This window comes from Cebus imitator, unplaced genomic scaffold, assembly GCF_001604975.1.
Source record: "Cebus imitator isolate Cc_AM_T3 unplaced genomic scaffold, Cebus_imitator-1.0 Scaffold175, whole genome shotgun sequence".
NCBI classification, from domain to species: domain Eukaryota; kingdom Metazoa; phylum Chordata; class Mammalia; order Primates; family Cebidae; genus Cebus; species Cebus imitator.
Window position 1 is genome coordinate 3778522 of NW_016107490.1, and position 23278 is coordinate 3801799.

The 23278-nt window shown below is 39.0% G+C and overlaps 1 protein-coding gene across 8 annotated transcripts in view; it reads left to right on the forward strand.

Annotated features, from left to right (window-relative positions):
• Positions 1–23278, forward strand: part of KIAA1841 (KIAA1841 ortholog) — a 62656-nt gene that overhangs the window by 31823 nt on the left and 7555 nt on the right. For 7 of the 8 annotated variants that reach the window (XR_005202877.1, XM_037744462.1, XM_017545001.2 and 4 more), the window contains 5 exons: positions 12495–12640; positions 13251–13350; positions 15334–15366; positions 16182–16281; positions 22242–22333. Coding sequence is in view for 7 of the 8 variants with exons in the window: in XM_037744462.1 (XP_037600390.1) it covers positions 12495–12640; positions 13251–13350; positions 15334–15366; positions 16182–16281; positions 22242–22333 (471 nt within the window). In the remaining variant the exon portion in view is untranslated. The remainder of the gene's footprint in view (positions 1–12494; positions 12641–13250; positions 13351–15333; positions 15367–16181; positions 16282–22241; positions 22334–23278) is intronic. The other variant, XM_037744463.1, reaches the window with a different exon arrangement.

Sequence of the window (23278 nt, forward strand, 5' to 3'; positions counted from 1 at the left end):
TTTTTTTGAGATGGGGTCTCACTCTGTCGCCCAGGCCAGAGTGCAGTGGCACCATCTTCACTCACTCCAACCTCTGCCTCCCAGGCTCAAACAATCCTCCCATCTCAGCCTTCCAAGTAGTTGGGACTACAGGCACATGCCATCCTACCCAGCTAATTTTTTCTATTTTTTGTAGAGATGGGGTTTCACCATGTTGCCCAGGCTGGTCTTGAACTCATGAGCTCAAGCCATCTGCCTGCCTTGGCCTCCCAGAGTGCTGGGATTATGGGTGTGACCCACCACACCCAGCTTTATATAATGACTTTTTCTATTGGAAACGAGATCATACTAATAATAATCTGTAATTTGCCTTTTTTACTCAAAGGCAAGCTAGGGTATCTTTATGTGCCATTTTATTTAACTGCTGTATAATGTTCCAAGCTGTGTATATATCACAATTTAACTCTTCTCCTAGTAATGAACTATTTAGGTGGTTTCTAGACTGATGGTATTACTGTGCTGCAATAGATATCCTTGCGCATATATCTTGGTGCAATGTGTGAGTATTGCTGTAGGTTAGAGTCTCTGATAATGAACACTTTTGAAAATGTTATGTAATTAAATGTCATGTGTGGATGAAAGGAATCTAAAGCTCTTTATCATCATCCATACAAAAAATATTTATAAAGCACCAAAGATATGCCATACAGTGTGTAAGGCAGATGATAGCATGTAAAACTGGATCATTTATGCCTTTATGGAACTTAGAGCTGAGGCAGTAATACCAAAAGTAAAAAACATACACTAAGAAATGTTTGAAGACAGATACAGGGCCATAAATGTCTAGAATAGGCTGGTATAATTCAGCCATAGAAGTCAAATAAAGCCTCAAAGTTGTTGGCATTAGGTTGAGATCTGAAGTATTCATAGGAGTATGTGAGGTGAGGAGGAAAGGAAAGAGCATTCTAGTCAGAACAGCAACGTCAGAAGGAACATAGTAAAAAGAGACTGAAAGAACTTGAGGCTGTTGTATAAAACATGCATAGTTCAAGACAAGGCTGGAGAGGTAGATAGGTGTCAGGCCATGCAGGAGCAGGACCTCATAAGCCATGTTCAAGTTTTTCTTTATCTCAAGTTTTGAAAATATCAGTTGCAGTATGGAGAATGCATACTTGAGGGGTAGTCAATGGAATAACGTACGAAAGGAAGCTATCGTAGTAGACTTAGAGAGAGATGACAGTAGCTTGGACTAGAGTAGTGAAGATGAGGAGAAGTAGATGAATTTAATATTTAAGAGATAAAACTGAAACTGACAGATTGTATTACAGAAGGAGAAGGGAAAGGATGACTCAGTTTCTTGCTGGTGCTACTGGATATCTGGTGGTGCTATTCACTGAAGAGGAAGCAGCAGATGGAAATCAGGTTTGGAGAGAGACTTATGAGTTCTGTTTTGGGCATTTTGAGTTTGAGATGCTTTCTGAGATAGCCAGGCAGAGACAGTTAGATATATGAGTTTGGGGGCTCAGAGAAGTGGCTAGGCTGGAGATAGTAACTCGAAAGTTTTCTTGCAATAGTTGATAGTTAAAGCCAGCAGGAATAGGTGAGCATATGAAGAGCAAAGAGAACCTACAGCTAATAGTTGGATGAAGCAGCATGAGCCTGCAAAGGGGAATGGTCAGGAGCAGCCAGAATAATGGGAGGAAAATTGAGGATGTTGCCATGAAAGTTGAGGGAGAAATATTAAAGAAAGATTGGACTGTGGTGCCTAATACTGCCAAGAGGTCAAATAAAATAATGAAAGAACTATGTCCTTTCGTCTTAGTGACAGGGAATTCATAGGTATGAAGAGCTGTTTTGGTGGAGTGTTAGATCCAGACGCCAAGTTTATATGGGTTGAGAAGTGAGTGAGAGATTAACAAATGGGATAAATGACAGTATCCCATGTCAGTATAAATGACAACTCTTTTGGGAAATGTGAGAAAGGAAAGAGATAGATTAGTAATTTAGGTTATGAATATTTGTTTAGTGTTTCTGGGGTTGTTTTTTGTTTGTTTGTTTTTTTGAGGAGTCTCACTGTTGTCCAGACTGGAATGCAGTGGTGTGATCTTGGCCCACGGCAACCTCTGCTTCCCAGGCTCAAGCAATCCTCCTGCCTCAGCCTCCGGAGCTGGGATTACAGGTGCGTGCCATCATGCCTGGATAATTTTTGTAGTTTTAGTAGAGACAGAGTCTCACCATGTTGGCCAGGCTGGTCTTGAACTCCTGATCTCAAGTGACTCAACCATCTGGGCCTCCCAAAGTGCTGGGATTACAGGCATGAGGCACTGCATCTGGCCTTGGTGTTTCTGTTTTGATACAAGAGAACATTTTAAAAGTCAATGGGAAGGATTCTTTGAGAAGGAGAGGTTGATGGTATAAGGTGAGAAGGCAGGGTAGGGTGGGATCCTAAAGGACATGAGGTGGTGTTAGCTTCGACAGGAGAGAGGACAGCTCCTCTATTATAATAGGAGAAAATAGTAGAATGGTTGTAGACATTAGTAAAATTGTATTTTTGTCATTTAGATGACAACTTATGCCAATCCAATGCTTTTTCTGTTATCTATAAAGTAGAAGATGAAGCCATCCACTAAGAATAAGGGGAAGTATGGAAGGTTTGAAATAGTATTTTGAAAAACAGGAGAGTGAATTTTCCAGAGAAAATGTATATTGCTGGGAAGTTTGAGAGCTCACTGAAGATTGGCCATGATATGGTCACAATATAATTCAACATGCCTGTTTAGATCACTCTCACCAGTAACCCTTGGCTGCATTAGTACAGGCAGAGAAAAAAATGGGTAGTTGAGTTCATCTAGAGTTAGGATTTTGCCAGATGGGGATGATGAAATGTAGGGGCAAGGAATTTGGGATATTGGCATGAATGTTACTGAATAATGGGTCATGGAATTTAAACTGGATTAGTTTTGTTATATTTGTAATCAGTTACCAAGTTTGATTAGTTAGAAAATTTATTGGTGAGGTGGTGGTGGTGCACCAAGATGGCCAAGAGAAGGCAAAACTGGAATGCAGCTCCCAGTGAATGAGACCAGAGGGCTAGAGGACTTCAGGATTCCAAGCAAGGTTCCAGGTTTGTTTTGGTGGGACTAGTAGGTCACTGAAAATAGCCCAGGGAAGGTGAGCCAAAGCCAAAGCCAGCCAACAGCAGCCCAAGGAGGGTGAACTGAGATAGGGCAGTGTGCGTCCCCACCTGGAACATGTAGCCGGCTCAGAGGTTCTGGGACTTCACCCCCCCCTCGGTGCTCTGATTCGGATCTTGTGTTTCCCTCATCTCTCCTGCAACCCACAGTCCATGAGAGCCCCGCAGGACTGAGGGAAACTGTAGGTTATCAATTCAAATCTGAGTAACAGCTCCTGCCTGGTGCCTTAGGTTGTCAGCAGGGACCTAGGTGGAAATTTGGACTAACACCAGCAGAACAGAACTACCTGTACCACAGAAAGAGGCAGAGTTGAAAGCAGGGAAACAAGCCATAAGGCCTGGCAGGCCCCACCCCCACAAAACTCAAACTGAAGCCAGTACGCTAGAGAGCTTCACAGCAAATACACCAGTTTGACCCCAGCCAGGAAGATTGAGCTTGGGGAAGGAGAGAAAGGAGAGAGCCATTGGGAAGGCGGGGCTAATCTCACCTGCATAAACAAACTCCAGGGGGAGACCACCCACCCAGCAGCCTGACTGAATCCAAGGCAGCCCAGCAGCGCCTCTACAGGCCAAAAAAGATATAGCTCCAAACTCAACAGAAAGGAAGTGCACTCAGAGATTCTCCCGAAATCACCAACTTCAAAGATCAAAGTGAGATAAATCCACCAAGATGGGAAGAAACCAGCACAAAAAGGATGAAACTGTCAAAGACCAGAACACCTCTTCTCCTCCAAGGGATCACAATTCTTCACCATCAAGGGAATAAAATAAGACAGAGAATGAGTTTGACAAATTGACAGAAGCAGGCTTCAGAAGGTGGGTAATAAACTTCTCTGAGTTAAAAGACCATGTTCTAACCCAATGAAAAGAAACTAAGAACCTTGAAAAAAGGTTAGATGAAATGCTAACTAGAATAACCAGCTTAGAGAAGAGCATAAATGACTTGACGGAGCTGAAAAACACAGCACAAGAACTTCCTGAGACATACACAAGTTTCAACAGCCAAATCGATCAAGCAGAAGTAAGGATATCAGAGATTGAAGATCAAAGCAATGAAATAAAATGAGAAGGCAAGATTAGAGAAAAAGAGTGAAAGGAAACGAACAAAGCCTCCAAGAACCGTGGGATTATGTGAAAAGACCTAATCTACACTTGATAGGCGTACTTGAATGTGACGGGGAGAATGAATCCAAGCTGGAAAACACTCTTCAGGATATCATCCAAGAGAACTTCCCCAACCTAACAAGGCAGGCCAACATTCAACACCAGGAAATACAGAGAACACCACAAAGATACTCAAGAAGAGTAACCCCAAGGCACATAATCATCAGATTCACCAGGGTTGAAATGAAGGATAAAATCCTAAGTTCAGCCAGAGAGAAAGGTCGAGTCATCCACAAAAGAAAGACCATCAGACTCACAGCAGCTCTCTTGGCAGAAACCCTACAAGCTAGAAGGGATGCCGATATTCAACATCCTTAAAGAAAAGAACTTTCAACCCAGAATTTCATCTGGCCAAACTAAGCTTCATAAGTGAAGGAGAAATAAGTCCTTTACAGACAAGCAATTGCTGAGAAATTTGTTGCTACAAGACCTGCCTTACAAGAGCTCCTGAAGGAAGTACTGAACATGGAATGGAACAACCAGTATCAACCACTGCAAAAATGTACCAGATGGTAAAGAACAACAACACAATGAAGAAACTGCGTCAACTAATAGGCAAAACAACCAGCCAGTAACAAAATGGCAGGATCAAATTCAAACATAACAATATTAACATTGAATGTAAATGGCCTAAATGCCCCAATCAAAAGACACAGACTGGCAAACTGGATAAAAAGTCAAGACCCATCGGTGTGCTGTATTCAGGAGACCCATCTCACATGCAAAGACTCACATAGACTCAAAATAAAGGGATGGAAGAAGATTTACCAAGCAAATGGAGAGCAAAAAAAAGGAGGGGTGGCAATCCTAGTCTATGATAAAATGGACTTTAAACCAACAAAGATCAAAAGAGACAAAGAAGGGCATTACATAATAATAAAAGGATCAATGCACCAAGAAGAGCTAACTGTCCTAAATATATATGCACCCAATGCAGGAGCACCCAGATACATAAAGCAAGTTCTAAATTACCTACAAAGAGACTTAGACTCCCACGCAATAATAGTGGGAGACTTTAACACTGCACTGACAATATTGGACAGATCAACGAGACAGAAAATCAACAAGGATATCCAGGACTTGAACACAGATCTGGACCAAGCAGACCTAATACACATTTACAGAACACTACACCCCAAATCCACAGAATACACATTCTTCTCAGCACCACATCACACTTACGCTAAAATTGAACACATAATTGGAAGTAAATCACTCCTCAGCAAATGCAAAAGAAAGGAAATCATAACAGTCTCTCAGATGACAGCACAATCAAATTAGAACTCAGGATTAAGAAAAGCACTCAAAACCACACAATCACATGGAAACTAAACAACTTACTCCTGAATGACGAATTGATAAACAATGAAATGAAGGCAGAACATAAAGTGAAGAACGTAAAAATGTTCTTCGAAACCAATGAGAACAAAGACACAATGTACCAGAATCTATGGGAAACATTTAAAGCAGTGTCTAAAGGGGAATTTATAGCAATAAATGCCCACATGAGAAACAAGGAAAGATCTAAAATCAATACCCTATCATCAAAATGGAAAGAGCTAGAGGAGCAAGATCAAAAAAGCAGAAGACGGGAAATAACTAAGATCAAAATTGAAAGAGCTAGAAGAACAAGATCAAAAAAAAGCAGAAAACAAGAAATAACTAAGATCAGAGCAGAACTGAGGGAGATAGAGACACAAAAAACCCTTCAAAAAAATCACTAAATCCAGGAGCTGGTTTTTTTAAAGATCAACAAAATAGACTGCTAGTTAGACTAATAAAAAAGAAAAGAGAGAAGGATCAAATAGATGCAATGAAAAACAATAAAGGGGAGATCACCACCAATTCCTCAGAAATACAAACTGCCACCAGAGATTATTATAAACAACTCTATGCACATAAACCAGTAAATCTGGAAGAAATAGATAAATTCCTGGACACTTGCACTCTCCCAAGACTAAGCCAGGAAGAAGTTGAAGCCCTGAATAGACCAATAACAAGGTCTGAAATCAAGGCAGCAATAGCCTACCAGCCAAAAAAAGTCCAGGTCCAGATGAGTTCACAGCCAAATTCTACCAGATGTAAAAACAGGAGCTGGTACCATTCCTGTTGAAACTATTCCAAACAATACAAAAAGAGGGAATCCTCCCTAACTCTTTCCATGAGACCAACATCATCCTGATACCAAAACCTAGCAGAGACACAACTAAAAAAGAAAACTACAGGCCAATATCCGTGATGATCTTTGATGCAAAAATCTTCAATAAAATACTGGCAAACCAAATCCAACAGCACATCAAAAAGCTTATGCACCATGATCAAGTAGGCCTCATCCCGGGGATGCAAGGTTGGTTCAACATACACAAATCTATAAACATAATCCACCGCATAAACAGAACCAAAGACAAAAACCACATGATCATCTCAACAGATGCAGAGAAGGACTTTGACAAAGTTCAACAGCCCTTTATGCTAAAAACTCTCAATAAACTAGATATCGATGGAATGTATCTCAAAATAATAAAAGCTATTTATGACAAACCCACAGCCAGTATCATACTGAAAAGGCAAAAACTAGAAGGATTCCCTTTAAAAACTGGCATTAGACAAGAATGCCCTCTCTCACAACTCTTATTCAATATAGTATTGGAAGTTCTAGCCAGAGCAATTAGGCAAGAAAAAGAAATAAAGGGCATTCAATTAGGAAAAGAAGAAGTCAGATTGTCCCTATTTGAAGACAACATGATCCTGTATTTAGAAGACCCCATTGTCTCAGCCCAAAACCTCCTTAAGCTGATAAGCAACTTCGGCAAAGTCTCAGGATCTGCACATTTTCTGCACAAAATGTGCAGAAATCACAAGCATTCCTATACATCAACAACAGACAAACAGAGAGCCAAATCACGAGTGAACTCCCATTTACAATTGCTACAAAGAAAATAAAATACCTAGGAATACAGCTAACAAAGGATGTAAAAGATCTCTTCAAGGAGAACTATAAACCACTGATCAAGGAAATAAGAGGACACAAACAGACGGAAAAACATTCCATGCTCATGGTTAGGAAGAATCAATATTGTGAAAATGGCCATACTGCCACAAGTAATTTATAGATTCAATGCTATCCCCATCAAGCTACCATTGACCTTCTTCACAGAACTGGAAAAAAACACTTTAAACATCATGTGGAACCAAAAGAGAGCCCGCATAGCCAAGACAGTCCTAAGAAAAAGGAACAAAGCTATAGGCATCATGCTACCTGACTTCAAACTATGCTACAAGGCTACAGTAATCAAAACATCATGGTACTGATACCAAAACAGAGATATAGACCAATGGAACAGAACAGAGGCCTCAGAAGCAATGCCACACATCTACAACCATCTGATCTTTGACAAACCAGACAGAAACAAACAATGGGGAAAGGATTCCCTGTTTAATAAATGGGGTTGGGAAAACTGGCTAGCCATATGCAGGAAGCTGAAACTGGACCCCTTCCTGACACCTTACACTAAAATTAATTCCATAGGGATTAAAGATTTAAACATAAGAGCTAACACCATAAAAACCCTAGAAGAAAACCTAGGCACCACCATTCAGGACATAGGCACAGGCGAGGACTTCATGAGTAAAACACCAAAAGCAACGGCAGCAAAAGCTGAAATAGACAAATGGGATCTAATTAAACTTAAGAGCTTCTGCACAGCAAAAGAAACAATCATTAGAGTGAACCAGCAACCAACAGAATGGGAAAAAATTTTTGCAATCTACCCATCTGACAAAGGGCTAATATCCAGAATCTACAAAGAACTAAAGCAGATTTACAAGAAAAAAAACAAACAAACTCATTCAAAAGTGGGCAAAGGATATGAACAGATGCTTTTCAAAAGAAGACATTTATGTGACCAACAAACATATGCTCATCAACAAACAAATGCTCGTCATTCTTGGTCATTAGAGAAATGCAAATCAAAACCACATTGAGATACCATCTCATGCCAGTTAAAATGGCAATCATTAAAAAATCTGGAGGCCAGGCGCAGTGGCTCATGCCTGTAATCCCAGCACTTTGGGAGGCCGAGGTGGGTGGATCACGAGGTCAAGAGATCGAGCCCATCCTGGCCAAGATGGTGAAACCCCATCTCTACTAAAAATACAAAAATTACCTGGTTGTGATGGCATGCGCCTGTAGTCCCAGCTACTTGGGAAGCTGAGGCAGGATAATTGCTTGAACCCAGGAGGCGGAGGTTGCAGTGAGCCAAGATTGCGCCACTGCACTCCAGCCTGGCAACAGAGTGAGACTCCGTCTCAAAAAAAAAAAAAAAAAATCTGGAGACAACAGATGCTGGAGAGGATGTCGAGAAAAAGGAACACTTTTACACTGTTGGTGAGAGTGTAAATTAGTTCAAGCATTATGGAAGACAGTGTGGTGATTCCTCAAGGATCTAGAAATAGAAATTCCATTTGACCCAGCAATCCCATTATTGGGTATATACCCAAAGGATTGTAAATTGTTCTGTTATAAAGACACATGCACACACATGTTCGTTGCAGCTGTTTACAATGTCAAAGACCTGGAACCAACCCAAATGCCCATCAATGATAGACTGGACAAGGAAAATGTGGCACATATACACCATGGAATACTATGCAGCCATAAAAAATGACAAGTTCGTGTCCTTTGTAGAGACATGGATGAATCTAGAAACCATCATTCTCAGCAAACTGACACAAGAACAGAAAACCAAATACCTCATGTTTTCACTCACTGGCAGGTGATTAACAATGAGAACACTTGGCCACAGGGAAGGGAACAATACTCACTGGGCTAGGTGAGGGGCGTGGAGGGGAGAGGAGGGACAGCGGGGGCAGGGAGGATGGGGAGGGATAGCACTGGGAGAAATGCTTGATGTAGGTGACAGGGTAGGGGGGATGGAGACAGCAAACCACCATGGCATGTATGTACCTATGCAACAATTCTGCAGGATGCAGGATATGCACATGTACCCCAGAGCCCAAAGTACAATTAAAAAAAAAAAAAGAAAGAAATAGAATTCAGGTAGAATTTAAAAAAAAAAAGAAAATTTGTTGGCGAGGCCATCGATTACTTACATAACATTAATATTTAAAGTTTTATTTATATACTTTACATACAAAGATATTTAAGTTGTATATTAAATGTCTTTTTATTAAACATGAGATGTTAAGCAAAATTAGATTAGCTTTGCTAGGCCCAAGATATTTTATTAATTCATCATTACTATTATGTTCTTTTCAGTAATGTGATTTTTTAGTCTTTACATTTCTTTGGGGTTATGTTGTTTCTATTGTAGCTATCACATTTCCACATTGTTTTGAGCAAAATATACTTCTAAAAATTATAACTCTTTGGCTTATTATCTTTTTATTGGTTGTGTTAACTAAAGATATTTCATTTGTGAGAAGATTCAAAAAATAAACAGTAATTAAACTATGAAAAGTCTTGCAGGTAATGTCATGTACATTGATCGAGGTGATAGCTTGGACTAACTGAAAAAAAATCTAAATATCTCATAAGGTGATGTGTATTTCCAGCAGCAGCAGATACAGTAATTCAGACCAATCCTCTCATCAAAAGGCAACTAAAAGAAAAAAGTAAAGCCAGGCGCAATGGCTCACACCTGTAATCCTAGCACTTTGGGAGGCTGAGGTGGGTGGATCACCTGAGGTCAGGTGTTCAAGACCAGCCTGGCCATCCTGGTGAAACCCATCTTTAAAAAAAAGAAAGAAAGAAAAAAGTGAATGAAATATAAATATCATATTGAAAACATCAAAAAGCTAATAAGATAATGCAGAATTGGTGTTAATTCTTGGTGTTAATACAGGAGATGATAGGAACCTAAAGAAGTGCGCCAGCCTTCAGGGCCACTTTTGTCCTGGGAGTGATTACCAATCAGAAGTGAGCATTTGGTGTCCTATCAGGATTTTGGGGAATAGTCAGAATCCAGAGTCTTCCAAGTAGGGATATTAATAAATAATATCCCCACTTTTACACATTGGGTTGGAATTCCAAAGAAAATAAAAGTAAATCGGAAGTAAACCATCCTTTGCCTGGACTGCAGCCTGGCTTTGATTCCTTTGAATTACCTAGAAAATTTCAAGATGTGAACTTGGATTAAGGAAATTCTGGATTGCCACTGTTCCCATACACCTGGCAAAAGTAGTAAAAATCTTCACTGGAGAAGGATAACATCATTCTAAGCCTCAAATTATTTCTACAAACAATATTTCTGAGAAAATATTCAGCACACAAAGATAACCAGACATAGACAGAAATAAGTTACCAAGAATGAAAACAGTAGAACTTAGAAAACAAAAATAGACCACAAGAACTATAAATATTGGAATTATGGACACAGATTATAAAATACATGGGATTCCTAGTTTAAGTTGATAGAGCCTAAGCTCAGAAGTTTTTGGTAGGGAATTATAAACCATAAAAAGTGACAAAAATTTTCCAAGGAACTTCTTAAAAAAGGAAAAAAAGTGGCAAAAGGATTTGAATAAAAACAAATAGAAATGCTGGGACTGAAAAACTTAATAAATAAATTTAATCTCAGTGGTGAATTTAATAGATTAGATGCAGCTGAAAAAATACCAAATTCCAAGATAAAAGAAGACTATTAATATAATTTTTAAAGATGCCTACAAATCAATAGTAAAAAGACAGTAGGCACTTCACACACACAAAAAGTAAACATGAAAAGGATTGCCTCATTTGTAACTGGGGAAATAAAAATTAAAACTACAATGAATACCAGTACACATTTACCAGAATGACTGAAGTTTTTTTTTGTTTTTGTTTCATTTTGTTTTTGAGACAGTCTTGCTCTGTTGCCCAGGCTGGAGTGTAGTGGTGCAATCTTGGCTCACTGAAACCTCCGCCTCCCAGGCTCAAGCAATTCTCATGCCTCAGCCTCCTGAGTAGCTGGACTACAGTTATGCACCACCACACCTGGCTAAATTTTTGTATTTTTGGTAGAGACAGGGTTTTGCCATTTGGCCAGGCTGGTCTCGAACTACTGCCTCAAGTGATCCACCTACATCAGCCTCCCAAAATGCTGGGATTACAGGCATGAGCCACCACGCCCAGCCAGAATGACTAAAATTTAAATGTCTGACCAAGTGTTAGCAAGGATATGGAGTAACGGGAGTCCTCATATACTGCTGATGGTAATATAATTTGGTACACATGAGCACTTGTGTACCAGGAAACAGATAAAAGAATACTCACAGGAATATTATTTATAGTAGCCCCAAACTAGAAACAACCCATCCATCAGCAGTAGAAGAGGTAAATAAATGGTGTATATTCATTCAGTGAAACACTATACATTAAAGCAAATGTTATTACATGAAGTAACATAGTTGAATCATAAAAACATAATTTTTCTTTCTTTTTTTTTTTTTTTTTTTTTGAGACAGGGTCTCACTCTATCACCCACCTAGGCTGGAGTGCAGTGGCCTGATCATGGCTTAAGGCAATCTCAACCTCCGTAGGCTCAAGTGATCCTCCCACCTCAACTTCCTGAGTAATTGGGACTGGAGGCACTCACCACCATGCCCAGCTAATTTTTTTGTACTTTTTTTAGAGACAGGGTTTTGCCATGTTGCCCAGGGTGGTCTCAAACCCTTGGGCTCAAACAATTCACCTACCTCGGCCTCCCAAAGTGCTGGAATTGCAGGCGCGAGCCACCTTACCCAGTAGAAACATAATGTCGAACAAAACGTGAGATGAAACTATAGTGTTTAGGAATGCATCCTTAAGTGGCAGAAGGATAAAGAAAAGCAAGGAAGTAATTACCACAAGCCAGGGTAGAGGTTACCTATTGGGAGGAGGGAAACCATTATGATCAGGATTGGGCCTGTGGGAACTCCTAGAATGTTGGCAGTACTCTAATTTTTAATGTGGATTGTGATTATATGGATATTCTTGGGTATTTGTTAAACTGTACAGTTATGATTGAATCTCTTTTCTGTGTGATGAATGTTTTTCTTGAGAAAAAGTTGTAAAATATGTATATGACAATATGACTAGGTAAAGAAAAGAAAAACAGTGATCTTTAAAGGAGTGTTCTGTAACAAACCAACCTCTAATTTATTGTCTCTTATATGACAGGGCTGTAAAGTGAGGGACCACATGATTGCCGCTCGTGATCAAGGTGAAGGTGGAGATTTGCCATCCTGTCCCACTGCTAGAATACTGGACGATCTGCACAAGTACAGAGATGTCATTGTTGTGCCATTTTCAAAAGATACAGTTAGGTGAGCGGGGAGTAAACCCAACACTGCATTGTAGCTTTATTCAGTGGTTCCCATTTCAGAATCCCCTAGTGCTTCCCCAGATCAGCAATGTCAGTTCTCAACTAGTTTAGATTATTTCAGAAAGCTTAACTGAAATTATATGTTAGCTTATAATAAGAGCAGACAGATGTTTATTTGTTAGGCAGAATACCTAAAAATAGTGGAGGTACAAGGGGAGGAAAAACAAATGAAAAGAGCTCTTGGTGATTAAAAAGGTTAAGACCTTAAATCCAATTTGCGGTGGTGGCAGGTGGGGGTTTCCCAGTTGCGTTAGCCTTTCTCAACCAATTGATCCGAGGTTGTTCTTAAAGCAGTACCAAGCATAGCCGCCCATTCCACCACCTTGCAGGTATGATGCTTCAAGTATAGTGGTGCTTGCTGTATGGGGTGTCTTTTGCTAGAGGAATCACTAGATGAATTAAGAAATGTCATGTTGAGGTGACATCCTTATACTGAGGAACTGTATTTCTAAAGAGCAATTTATGGAACATTTGCAATAAAAAGATATCATTCACGTTTAAATTTTTAAGAAAATAAACTCGTCTTCATAAAAATGTATTTTTCTTTCAAGTGATGTTGGAGTTGGCCCCTGTGATGAAAAGGGTATAGAATGTGATGTTTTACTGGAGCCAAATACACCATGGGGTCCCAAAACTGGGGAGCTCAATGCTGTGAGTAGCTTGTTTCACTTATTCTTTACTTACATAAACAATTAATGATATTTAATCTTTGAAAAGAACCTGGTCAGTTTAAGTTGAAATTGAACTGACTAATCATAAGAAGGTATTATGCCAAGTTAATAGGACTCTAAGGGTAATAGAACACATTTCTTGCCCTCAAAGAATTAATAACTAATATATTTAAATTTGGGAGAAAAAAAACATGGGGCCAGGCATGGTGACCTACACTTACAAAGTGCTGTAATCCTAACACTTTGAGAGGTTGAGGTGAGAAGAGAGCTTGAGCCCAGGAGTTTGAAATCAGCCTGAGCAATATAATGAGCCCTCATCTCTACAAAAAAAGTTTAAAACTTAGCCAAGTGTGGTGCCTTGTGCCTGTAGTCCAAGCTTCTCTGGGAAGCTGAGGTGGCAAGATTGCTTAAGCCCAGGAGGCAGAGGTTGCAGTGAGCCAAGATCGCACTACAGCACTGCAGCCTGCGTGACAGAGGGAGACTCTGTCTCAAAAAAAAGAAAAAACGAAAACATAACATGGTCTTTAAGGTTTTTATTATAGACAAATTATGATGTGAGGAATGAAGGTGGCATGATGAATATTTTGTTTCCTCCTCCTTCTGTAAACTTTTTTTTGGTAGAAAATTATCATTTTATTGTAATTAGGAATATATTTAGATTCTTCAAAAGTTGCAGCCTGGAGTCTAGGTGACAGAGTGAGACTCTGTCTCAAAACGCAAACACACAAAAGTTTCAAAACTGAAATATTTTTAAAGTAACCAGAAAATTTGATTCCTTTGATTCCTTTTTATTCCTTTGCCTGTGTTACTAAGGACCAGGGAGGGAATTTATTTGCCTGTGAACGTTTTGTCTTTGTGTTGGTTAAGATAGCATTTTCTTGAGAAAGTGAAATATTCCCTGTAAAGTGCTTTATAAACTTCAGGCAGCTATACAAATATTCAGTCATGCCAGGCACGGTGGTTCACACCTGTAATCCCAGCACTTTGGGAGGCTGAGATCAGGAGTTTAAGACCAGCCTGGTCAACATGGTGAAACCCCATCTCTACTAAAAATACAAAATTTAGCTGGGTGCAGTGGCGTATGCCTGCATTCCCACCTACTCAGGAGGCTGAGGCAGGAAGATTGCTTGAACCCAGAAGGCAGAGGTTGTGGTGAGTGGAGATTGTGTGCCACTGTACTCTAGCCTGGGCAACAGAGTGAGACTCCGTCTCAAAATAAAAAAATTCAGTCATTAACATTTGTTTATGAATTATATGTCAGCATACTAGATTTATTGAATATCGATATGTAATCTGCTTCCTTAATTTACAATAAAATATAAACATTAAAAAGTGATTGAAATAGTTCTAAAACTAATTAAAATTATTTTAGTAATTTACTTGCATGTGATTTACTTGTCCTTTGGAAATAATACTGGGAAAGTGTCTTTCTTTTTAAAAACACCCACATCCAGCTGGTCGTAATCCCAGCCCTTTGGGAGGTAATCCCAGCACTTTGGGAGGCCGAGGTGGGCAGATCACCTGAGGTCAGGAGATCAAGACCATCCTGGCCAACACAGTGAAACCCCGTCTCAACTAAAAATAAAAATTAGCCGGGCATGGTGGTATGTGCCTTTAATCCCAGCTACTCGGGAGGCTGAGGCAGGAGAATTGCTTGAACCCAAGAGGTGGAGGTTGCACTAAGCCTAGATCACGCCACTACACTCCAGCCTGGGCGACAGAGTAATACTCCGTCTCAAAAAAACAAAAAAAAAACAAAAAACAAAAAAATTCCACATCCTCCTCTAGCAGAGGATATTAAAGACTATAATATATCATTTTCAGCCTGAGTTTTAAATTATGTTTCAGCCTGGAGGGGAACTGTATTTGTAACTTTTCAACTCTTTTACAACATCCATATGAAAATAAGGAGCTGCAATCTGGGTAAATGCAGATTTATTAAGATCTTATTCCTGTCTTACAGTTCTTGTCATTGAAAAACTGGACTCTACAACTGGTAAGTGAGCAATTATATTTAGCATTCATGGATCTCTTTCTTCCTAAATTAAAGTTTAGTTTAATAAAATCTTATCAGTATCTTCTTTTACAAATTTTAGTTAAATATACATCTTCCTTTTCAGCTTCTCCAATTTTGCACTTTAACTTAAAATGCCATTAAATTATTTAAGACAGAAACATACTCCATATCTGGCTGCATAATCCATAGATCTAGTTAAAAGACTTGTTAAAGTCACTCTTATACCATATTTAGGACATTACAAAGCAACAAATCTGTTAAGTTCCAGTTATTTGGTTGAGTGATGGGTTGATTTTTTTTTTTTTTACTGTTTGCCAGTACTATGCTATCTGCCATCAATATTCCTAAGAATGGAATAGGAATTTGGATTAGTGATAACAGACAGTAGGGCAGAGAGATGCAGGAAAGTAATGCATATATGGTTAAATAACCCAGGGCCACGTTCACCCAGAAATGTGCATTGTATACTTGTTTATAAGACTACTTTAGTATTGGTGGTTACTATATTATAATTTAATCTTAATATCAAGGAATATACATTTAGTTGAGTGATATAGGCACAATTTAACAAATACTGAATACTTATGTGCCTATTGCTATTTAGGTTCTGTGAAGGAAATAAAAAATATGTGATGTAATTTACTGCTCTGAATGTAAAAATTCTTATGTCCATTTCTTGGATATTGTGTTAGAGGTTATTTTATCAGCTTTTGATTAACTCATTCATTCAAAATAAATGTAGGTAAATGTGTTTGGAAGAATTCATTAAAAATATATATATATTTTTAACTTAGAAACAGCAGTCATTGTTTTCAGAAGAAGAAGAATATACAACTGGATCTGAGGTCACTGAAGATGAAGTTGGAGATGAAGAAGAAGTATCCAAGAAACAAAGTACTGGTTTCTAAGTTAACATCAAATCCCACTGTTTATGAAGGGGTTACATTCTGAAGCTTTTAATGCAAGGGATGGGGAACTGGTTTTATATAGTAGTACAACATATACTAAAAAAAAAAAAGAATGGAAAGGAGACACCATCAAGATTTCCTAACCCTGGCAGGAACACAGAATACTCAAAGTTATAAAGAAAGGGCAGTACACTGAGAAAGAATCCTCCAGGTTTTCATTTCAGGTGCAACTAAATGTGTGACTCACGTCAGATGAAATGTGATCTGAGATGTGTACCTGAGATGATTTGGAGTGATATTCAAATGAACTATTAAATAACATTCATAAAAGTGTGATTCGTTTTTCATTGAAAGCATGATTTTTTCTTTTATTTATTTATTTTTTTGAGATGGAGTCTCTGTCACAGTGGCACAATCTTGGCTCACTGCAACCTCCACTTCCTGGGTTCAAGTGATTCTCCTGCCTCAGTCTCCTGAGTAAGTGGGACTACAGGCATGTACCACCAAGCCTGGCTAATTTTTTTGTATTTTTAATAGAAATGGGGTTTCATCATATTGGCCAGGCTGATCTTGAACTCCTGACCTCAAGTGATCCTCCCGCCTCAGCCTCCCAAAGTGCTGGGATTATAGGCATGAGCCACCATACCCAGCTGAAAGCATGATTATTATACAGCTAGAAAATTAACTTGTGTCAAAATTTTTCAACTCATTAGTTTCAAGAAACAGCAAGGAAATTGGCTCAAAGAGCCTTTGAGGACTCAAGTGTTTGTAAGCAACCATGAATTTGTTTTGTCACAATAATTTACCTCTTTTAGGATTTCATATGAATGAAATCATGAGTAATCTTTTGTCTCTGGCTTCTTTCACTTAGTATGAGGTTTTTGAGATTCATTCATATTGTTGCATGTGTCAGTAGTGGATTCCTTTTTATTGTGGAGTAGTATTCCATTATACTGCTTTTGAAAAAAGAATGTTGGGCTGGGCGCAGTGGTTCAAGGAATGTATATTCAAGAGGTTACGACTGTAATCTCTGCACTTTGGGAATCTGAGGCGGGCAGATCACCTGAGGTCAGGAGTTCAAGACCAGCTTGGCCAACATGGTGAAACCTCATCACTACTAAAAATACAAAAATTAGCCTAGGCACGGTAGCTCATGCCTGTAATCCCAGCAATTTGGGAGGCTAAGGCAGGCGGATCACCTGAGATCAGGAGTTCAAGAGCAGCCTGGCCACCATGGTGAAACCCCGTCTCTACAAAAGTACAAAAATTAGCCTGGCATGATGGCGGGTGCCTGTAATCCTAGCTATTCGGGAGGCTGAGAAGGGAGAATTGCTTGAACCCGCAAGGCAGAGGTTGCAGTGAAATGAGATCATGCCATTGCACTGCATCCTGGGTAACACAGTGAGACTCAGTCTCAAAAAAAGAAATACAAAAATTAGCCAGGTGTGGTGGCAGGTGCCTGTAATCTCAGCTTCTCAGGAAGCTGAGGCAAGAGAATCACTTGAACCCCAGAGGAGGAGGTTGCAGTGAGCTGAGACCATGCCATTGCACTTCAGCCTGGGCAACCAGAGCAAAACTCCATCTCAAAAAAAAAAAGTTAAAAACATGATTGTAAGTTAGATACAAAATTGATCAGTGTCATACAAGTTAATGGTTATCTTTTTAGAAATAATTTACATTTTCATTAGACACAAAAATCTGAAAGTTAACATGTAACTTTCAGATGCCATCAGTAGATAGTGGTCAGACATGAGACATTCTCTTAAAGAATTAAATGATTCTTGGTAGGCATGTTAAACAACCCTCCAAAATGGCATTGAAAAGATGTGCTGTTGGCCGGGCGCAGTGGCTCACACCTGTAATCCCAGCACTTTAGGAGGCTGAGGTGGGCGGATCACGAGGTCAAGAGATCGAGACCATCCTGGCCAACATGGTGAAACCCTGTCTCTACTAAAAAAATACAAAAATTAGCTGGGCGTAGTGGCGTGCGCCTGTAGTCCCAGCTACTCGGGAGGCTGAGGCAGGAGAATTGCCTGAACCTGGAAGGCAGAGGTTGCAGTGAGCTGAGATTGCGCCACTGCACTCCAGCCTGGTGCCTGGCAACAGAGTGAGACTGTCTCAAAAAAAGAAAAGAAAAGAAAAGACTTGCTGTCTTCCCTTTATCTTCGCTCCAAGTTTTACAGAGTTTTTCTTAACATGTTGCATCCTCCAGTGAAAAAGCTGGTTCTTTAGCAATTTTGCATTAATTTTAATTAGTTGAGGAGAAAGTGCTGTTATGGTTTTTTTTTTTTTTCCACAGTTCGATTGATTGAGGTATATACGTTACATGTCATAAAATTCACTCATTTTTAAGTGTACATGTAGATGAGTTTTGGCATGTAGATGTGTAACCACCACCAAAATAAAGATCCAGGACATAATTTTAAAAAGTTATTTCACCGGGCGCTGTGGCTCACACCTGTAATCCCAGCTCTTAGGGAGGCAGAGGCGGGAGGATAGCTTGAGCCCAGACCTGCCTGGGCAATATAGCGAGACCCCGTTCTCCACAAAAAGGAAAAAAACAAAAAGACAAAAAAAAAAAAGTTATTTCATNATAGCTTGAGCCCAGACCTGCCTGGGCAATATAGCGAGACCCCGTTCTCCACAAAAAGGAAAAAAACAAAAAGACAAAAAAAAAAAAGTTATTTCCCTTTCTCTAGTTCTACCTTGACACAACCATGAATCTGTTTTGTCAAAATAATTTACCTTTTTTAGGATTTCATGTGAATGGAATCATGAGTAATTTTTTGTCTCTGGCTTCTTTCACTTAGTATGAGGTTTTGAGATTCATCCATATTATTGCATATGTCAGTAGTTTATTCCTTTTTATTGCAAAGTAGTATTCCATTATATGGATATACCATACTTTGTTTATCCATTCCCAATTTCATGTTGTTTCCTCTTGTTGGCTGTTGTGAATAATGCTGCTATGAACATTTGCATACAAGTCTGTGTGGACATGTGTTTTCATTTTTCTTGGGTAGATACTTAGGAGTAAAATTACTAGGTCATATAGTAAATGTATGTTTTACTTTGTAAGAAACTGCCAAATTGTTTTGCAAAGTGACCGTTTTCCATGAGCAGTGGTGTATCCCCTGGTGCATTCCCACCAGCAGTGTATGAGAGTTCCAGTTGCTGCACATTCACATCAATATTTGGTATTATTGGTCTTTTTAATTTTAGCCATTCTAGTGAGTAGTGTTAAGCATCTTTTCATGTTTTTATTGGCCATTTATATATCTTTTTAATGAAGTGTTTGTTTAAATCTTTTGTCCATTTTTATTAGATCATTTGCCTTATTATTGAATTGTAAGATTTCTTTATATATACTTTAGATCCAAGTCTTTTTTTGTCAATCATATGTTTTGCAATATTTCCCTCAGCCTATGCCTTGCCTTTTAATTTCCTTTTCTTTTTTTTGAGATGGACTCTTGCTCTATTGCCCAGGCTGGAGTGCAGTGGTGCAATCTCAGCTCACTGCAACTTCTGCCTCCTGGGTTCCAGCGATTCTTCTGCCTCAGCCTCCCAAGTAGCTGGGATTATAGGCACACACCACCACATGGGGCTACATTTTATATATATATATATATATATATATATACACACACACACACACACACATACACATATATATGTGTGTGTATACATATATGTATATATATACACATATATATACTTATATGTACACACACACACACATATATATATACATATATATATATATATATTTTTTAGGCCGAGTCTCGCTCCGTTGCCAGGTGCCAGGCTTGAGTGCAGTGGTGCAACCTCGACTCACTGCAACCTCCACCTCCCGGGTTCAAGCAATTCTCCTGCCACAGCCTCCCAAGTAGCTGGAACTACAGGTGCGCGCCACCACACCCAGCTAATTTTTGTATTTTTAGTAGCAATGGGGTTTCACCATGTTGACCAGGATGGTTTTGATCTCTTGACCTCGTGATCCGCCCATCTCGGCCTTCCAAAGTGCTGGGATTACAGACGTGAGCCACTGCGCCCGGCTACTTTTTATATTTTTGGTAGAGATGGGGTTTCACCATGTTGGCCAAGCTGGTCTTGAACACCTGACCTCAGGTGATTTGCCTACCTCGGCCTCCCAAAGTGCTGGGATTACAAGCATGAGTCACCACGCCTGGCCTAATTTTCTTAATGATGTCTTTTGAAAAGCTAAAGTTTTAAATTTTGTTTCTAGTTTGCTGACTTTTTGTAGTGAATAGGTGTTGGATTTTGTCAAATGCTTTTTCTCCATCTATTGAGAAGATCATATAGATGTTCTCCTTTCTGTAACAATTTAGGTACACTGATTGATTTTTCACATATTATACCAGTATTCTGGTGTAAACTCCACTTGGTCATTTGGTATTCTTTTTATATATCATTTCATTGGACTTGCATATATATATATATATATATATATATATATATATATATGTGTGTGTGTGTGTGTGTGTGTGTGTGTGTGTGTGTGTATGTATATACATATATATTTATTTATTTATTTATTTTTGAAACAGAATCTCACTCTGTTGCCCAGGCTTGAATTCAGTGGCATGCTCACAGTGTGTGTATATATATATGTATGTATTTTTTTGAGACAGGGTCTCACTCTGTTGCCCAGGCTTGAATGCAGTGTTGTGTTCACAACTCATTGTAGCCTCGACCTCCCAAGGCTCAAGCAGTCCTCCCACCCAAGCCTCCTGAGTAGCTGGGACTACGGGTCTGCATCACCATGCCCAGCTAATCTTTAAGGTTTTTTTTATAGAGACAAGGTTTCCCTATATTGCCTAGGATGTTCTTGAATTCCTAGCCACAAGCGATCCTCCTACCTTAGCCTTCCAAAGTGGTAGGATTACAGGTGTGAGCCACTATGCCTGGGCTCACTTGCTGATATTTTGTTAAGGATTTTTATTTCTGGTCATGAGAGGTATTTGTAGTTTTCTTGTTGTCTTTTTCAAGTTTTGATATCAGAGTCATAATGACATTAGAAAATGAGTTGGAAAGTGTTGCCTTCACCCCTCTTTTCTGAAAGAGTTTGTGTGGGATTTGTGTTGTTTCTCCCTTAAAATAATAATAAAATTCAGCAGTTAAGCCATATGGGCCTGGAGCTTTCTTTATAGGAAGGCTTTAAATTATGAATTCAATTTCATTAGTTAGTATGATGCTATTCAAGTTTTCTATTGCTTCTTCAATTTGCTTTGATAATTTCTATCTTTCAAGGAATTTTATGCAACTTGTCAGATGTATTAGCATAAAGTCACTAGTAGTATATTATTTTTTTTTTTGGAGTGGGGGTGTGGACAAAGTCTTGCTCTGTCACCCAGGCTGAAATGCACTGGCATGATCTCGGCTCACTGCAACCTCTACCTCATGGGTTCAAGCAATCCTTGTGCCTCAGTCTCCCAAGTAGCTGGGATTACAGGCATGCGCCACCATACTTGGGTAGTTTTTGTACTTTTAGTATAAATGTCAATGTGCCTAATTACAAAGCCCTAAAATATACAAAGCAAAAACTGACAAATCCGCAAGGAAAAACACACAGATTACCACTTATAGCTATAGATTACTAACAGCTGCTTGAGAGGCTGAGGCATGAGAATTGCTTAAACCTGGAAATCAGAGATTGCAATGAGCCGAAATCATGCCACTGCACTCTGGCCCGTGTGTGTGACAAAACAATGCTCTGTCTCAAAAAAGAAAAGAAAAGAAAAAGAAAATGAACCACTGTAAAGCAATTTCAGCTTTGCTTCATGGTATATTTGCTTTTTATACAGAGGTTAATTTTTAAGTTTTCTTAAGACAGTATTTTTGTAATGATCTTATTGTTTAAAAGTAGCAAGTGGATTGGAGAGGTATATGGGGGCTAAGCTTATGACATTGACCTCTCATTATCAGGGAAAAAGGAGAAGCCAAAGAAGTTCACCAGACAACCAAAAAAGCAGATATCTTCACCCTGTGCACAGAAGAAAGAAAAGGCATTGGAAAAGGTAACTCTAAATAATCTATTGTTATTCTAAAGTTCACTGGAAAAATAAGCAAGTGAGTATAGCCAGAAAAAAATCAAAAGTTAAGAGTAATGTAGACACATGGAATACTAGGAATGTAAAAATGAATGAAGAAGTTTTTTATAGACTGAGATTAAAGATCTCCAAGATACATTGACAAATAAGAAAAGGAAGGTGCAGAAATGTATAGTGGTATAGTATGCTACCATTTGTGTAAAGTAGATGAGGGAAAAATACAAATGAACTTCCTTGTCTATGCATAAAATGTCTCTGGAAGGCTACTTTAAGAACTTGATAAAATGGGTTGCCTCTCAGGAAGGGAACTGAATGTGTAAGGGACAAAAGTGAGGACCTTTTCATTATATGTGCTATTTATACCTTTTGAATTTTGAACCAATATTATTCAAAAAATTAAAAATAGACTTTTTAAATTAAAAATAAATTATATTTTATGACATTTAAAAATAAGTTTTATTTCTCCATGCCTTTGAAGGGAGGGATAAAAAAGAGAGGTAGGAATAAGAGAATAGTAATAACCATAGTTGGCTATAAGAAAAACCATCAATTTCAAAAATGTGTGATAGGTTGATGCTGAGTTAAGATCTACACAGTTACACTGGACATATTGTACATTCGTCTTTGTGTTAAGTATCACAGGCATGTGAGTGGGTTAATTTAAAAAAAATTACATCAGCTGGCTGGTCATGATGGCTCACGCCTGTAATCCTAGCACTTTGGAAGGTCAAGGTGGGTGCATTGCTTGAGCCCAAGAGTTTGAGACCAGCTTGGGCAACATGGCGAAACCCTGTTTCTACTAAAAAAAAAAATACAAAAATTAGCCAGACATGATGGCGCACACCTGCAGTAACAGCTACTCAGGAGGCTGAGGTGGGAGGCTCACTTGAGGCCAGGAAGTTGAGGCTTCAG